The sequence below is a fragment of the Zea mays genome, chromosome 2 (genome assembly GCF_902167145.1).
Source record: "Zea mays cultivar B73 chromosome 2, Zm-B73-REFERENCE-NAM-5.0, whole genome shotgun sequence".
NCBI lineage: Eukaryota > Viridiplantae > Streptophyta > Magnoliopsida > Poales > Poaceae > Zea > Zea mays.
This window is the reverse complement of record NC_050097.1, coordinates 228,123,300-228,127,838: the sequence shown is the minus strand read 5'-3', so window position 1 is coordinate 228,127,838 and position 4,539 is coordinate 228,123,300. Positions and strand designations below refer to the sequence as shown.

General features: G+C 46.7%; 1 protein-coding gene across 1 annotated transcript; it reads right to left on the bottom strand.

Moving 5' to 3' along the window:
- Positions 1–581: 581 nt before the first annotated feature.
- Positions 582–1,868, bottom strand: LOC100284801 (plant-specific domain TIGR01627 family protein). Its single transcript, NM_001157696.2, has one exon. It carries the CDS (start codon positions 1,755–1,757, stop codon positions 834–836), a length of 924 nt encoding a protein of 307 aa, NP_001151168.1. The 5' UTR covers positions 1,758–1,868; the 3' UTR covers positions 582–833.
- Between the last annotated feature and the right edge of the window lie 2,671 nt (positions 1,869–4,539).

Sequence of the window (4,539 nt, the reverse complement as noted above, 5' to 3'; positions counted from 1 at the left end):
TATTTTAGTATCACCGGGGGTGTTGGCGTCAGTGGAATCAGAGTAGCCAACTACAAGGAAAAAACGGTGGCAGGTGCTTTGCACTTGATTTGTTTGTCCTTGGACTTTTGCGATGAAAAACGCTGAGATCCATTCATGGATGTGGGCCAAAAAGAGACAACAAGGATAATGCTGGCATGGGTTGCGTCGCGTCCGCCGTCCACGATGGAGACGCCCCGCTGTCCATTAGGGCATGTACAGTGGTGTTTAATATGAGGGCTCTTAAAGTGTTTTAGGGGTTATTTGCAAAATAATCTTAGAGCCGTCTCTCCGTGAAGAGACGCCTCTGGCTCGTAAACCAAGTAACAACAGACGTCTCACTTCCCACTGTACGAATTTGTCGTCTGTTCTATCGATCTGATGCTATACAAATACATTTAATTCTGTATTTATTAATAGACTACGTTTATAGACACTCCATTGTACAATAGAGTCTCTTAGTTGTCTCCTGTGCTTGGAGAACCGTTTTGGTGTCTCTCCACTGTACATGCCCTTATTATAATTACTGCGTGACCCATATATAGAAAATAATTGCTGGCTGGAGTGAGCATTACATTATATTACATTATTGGATCTATTGTGCATTCCCTGATTCCTGATGAACTATCACTTTGAAACACCGAACGAAAGGAAATACATGTGTTCGCATCTGCTTTTTAAACAAAACAAAACAAAAAAACTCGAATGCATTCGAACTGCAGGGCCGACGACGACGTAAATCCTGTTTACGGAGTACTAACTATAGACCGTCCCAAATAGGGCCAAATAGACCGTCCAAGACTCTCACCGGCGCCTTAACAAAACGGGTTCCGGTCACCGGCGGTCGCCGTGCCGTCCTCCCCACGCCGTGAAACTGGCGGGATCCTGAAATGCCAGAGCCGGCCGGTGCCGCCGACCCGGAATCTCTCGCAGAGGAACTCCTCGGCGAACGCCTTCTCCACCCTCCGGTCGACGTCGTGCAGGAAGACGTCGGTGTCGCCCTCGCCCTGGCGCGCGCGGGCCATGGCGGCCGCGGTCCATATCGCGGCCATCCTCCCGGGCGCCGCCGCGAAGTACCCCTTGGGCGCGTCGATCATGACCATGTCCCACTCGGTCTCGTACACCTCGGGCGGCAGGTTGTACAGCGCCAGCGGACACGCCCAGTTGCCGCGCACGCGCGGCAGCTGCAGGGTGTCGTTGCCGCCGCCGCCGCCGGGGAGGCAGGCCGGGTGCCGCCTGTACGTGGCCAGGAGCCGGTCCGCCTGGTCGAGGCGCGTGCGGTAGGCCACCAGGTGCGCGCGCAGGAACGGCGACTGCGCCCGCACCACGCGGTACCACGCCGGGTCCTCCTCCAGGAACACCGTGGCGCCGCCCGGGTTCAGCGCGTGCCACAGCCTCGAGTCGTGGCCCAGCCCGAACACCAGCAGCCGCAGCGGCGCGCGCCGCCGCAGCACGGCCAGCGACAGCGAGATCTCGTCGACCGACTGCTGCGGCACGGTCTCCGAGGTCGCGTACGCCACGGCCGCCTCCGCCAGCGCCGCCACGCCCGGCGCCGCGCCGTACCCGGACCCCGCCGGCGCGGTCACCGCCGGCAGGCACGGCAGCGACAGGGCCAGCGGCGGCAGCAGGTACGGCGCCAGGGAGGACGTCGTCAACAGGCCGGCCGCCAGGAAGGTCGCGGCCAGCAGCAGCGCGCAGGCGCCGGCGGCGAGGACGCGGCGCCGGCCGGGGGGCCTCATTATTGCCGGGGATGTGTCCGGCGGGCGGAGGCGACGCGACGCCCTCGTGCAGAGCCCGTCCGTCCGTCCGTGCTTTGCTTTGCTTTGTTCGGGAAGTAGAGCGTGTGCGGTGGGGGGTGCGGATTGGCTTCTTTATTTAGGGCCCCACTGAAGGTGCATACCTGCGTCACGACGTGTCGTCTGCTCCTTCGTTTTGCTTGGACGCGGCCATTTTTTGAATGCATTTGTTTTTTTAATAAAAAAGTAATGTATGCCTTTTTGACAAGTGTAAAGAAACGAAGAACTCGGTGTTGACAATATTTGAGGTGCTAATCATCAGTTGACAGGTGGACCTTGAAAATAGTTTTTAGCTTAATTATCGGATTCCGCAAAAGCACGACGCCCAATGGTACCTCCTCGTGGTTCCTGCACACACACGCTGACACGCAGACGCAGCACAAGGTTGTGCTCGCAAACCACTCGCCGTTATTTAACCTGCTAGGGTAAGTACAATCTCTATATTGATTTTCAATGTACAAGAGACTAAAAGACTACACCATACAATTCAAGTCCCTAGATCATAAACATACTTATTAGGGTCTCTTTAGAAAGACTCACAAACGCTCCAACTCCGGCTCCTAGAGCTCTGGCGGGCGACGACGTAGTCATCTTCGCGCGCTCCGAAGAATGAGCCATAAGCTGTGAGTGCGTGATTTACGAAATGTATGGAGCTGAACAGTGATCGGCTAGGACCCGGAGCACCCAAGAGCTATTCCAAAGAGACAAAATATGTATAGAGAGTTATGTAGAGACATACTCCTGTAAATTTTGCAATTAGGCCCCCAAAAATTCATCAAAAGACCACATATTTGATTGGATGCTTTCATTTGATCTTTTATTATCTCATTTAAATGAAGGCATTTAATTGGTTCTTTAGGCCAATATTAGTAAATGATATGTGATCATTTGGTTAGTGTTTAACTAATACGTGGACATTTACTAATTACTCCTGCCATCATCTTTCCTCTTTGAGCCATCGAGGATTATTTTTTACACATGATATATATATATATATATATATATAATTTTTAGATCTGTCTAAGAAAAAAAGTAAGACGAGTCAGTTTGCAATTTTATGGTGTTGTTTGCAAGACTGTCATTATCAAAATCATAGATGCATGAAAGCGTTATACTCTTCGCTGGGCCAATGTCTCTATATTTATATCCAGATCTTGACCATTTAGGTCTTATTTGGTAGACCTTCACTTCAAAAATTTCAGGTCTATTTCAGTTTCTTCTATCCAAACAGGTCCAACTTCACGAGCTCTAGCTTCAAAAAAACTAAAACTAAAGGCCAATTTTGTGAAATTTTCGAAGCTCTTCCAAGGATGCTTCAAAAACACTGTTTTCATACGTCTCCATGAGACCATGAAGTTGCACAAAAATTACCCACCATGCCATTGGTTACATGACCTAATGATTTGATTCATGTCTCTTTCTCCACCCGCTAATCATCAAGGGTAATTAAGGAAACTCGTATAAATTAATTGTATTATAGAAGCTGAATTCTATATGCAAGCCAAACACTCTTGAACCTGCCTTCAGGGACATATCTAGGGGGTTTATCGGGGTCAGCATGATCCTGACAAAATTTGTAAATCCTTTAATAAAACACTGTAAAAATATTATATCATATAGAGAAGTTGATTCCAATGACCCAACGGCATTCTTGGCTAGATTCGCCATTGCCTGTCTTGCCAATCTATTGGAATTGTTTCATGGTGAAGCTGGAAAACCGAAGTTACAATTTTAAAAAAATCAAGGGCCTTAACTAGAGCTCCTAAGTTGATACAGATTATTACACAATTGATAAATTACTCAATCTACGATAAAATGTCATACAAGAAAGAAATTTACTAAGACACATATCTTAACGCCCCCTCAGTCACAACTTCCTAAGTTAAATTTATACTTAAAATATATTATGATTTTTCATAATTATTTTTGATAGTTTAGTGATCAAATAAGATAATAACTTCAATGGTATAAAGCTAAATGTAAAATAATGATAAAATGTTTTTTAATGATGTCCCAATCACCACAAGAAATATGATATTCAAAATTCAACTTGGACGTCTTATTAGGGCAAATTTGTCTTTTTTGTTTCTTCACGTATAAGTTCATATTTTTTAAGGTAAACGAGGACAGGTTAACTTTTAGAAAAACATGTTAAGGACGGTATGTGTTTGTAAGAGCAATAATGTAATGGAAGTATGTCCTTTGTACATATAGGAGTATGTTCTTTGTAAACATATAGGAGTAGTATGTCCTTTGCAAACATCGCTACAGCGCTACATATAGGAGTATGTTCTTTGTAAACATCGCTATAGGAGTACGTTCTTTGTACACATCGCTACACGTTTGTATGAGGAGTGTAATGGAAGTACTTTTATGATGAATGGACCCTATAGTACGTACAGATGCTCAATGTTCGATCGGTATTTAATCCCCCACCACCACCACCACACACACCAATGGATCGTACGCCGACCGTCGGCGTACTCATATATACATTAATTACGGTTCATCACGCTTCACGAACGCCAAGCGTTGACTATAGGAGCACATGTTCAGTAGGAGGCATCCATCAATTTCTTAAGATTTCTCACCTGATGTTCTAGAAGAACGAACTATACTACTAGAAAAACCTAGGCTTATTGAACTACGAGACCAATCGGAGACAAGATCATAGATCGTTGCCTTTGTAAAAGAGAGAGTGGCAATGGTACGGATTTTTTTTTTA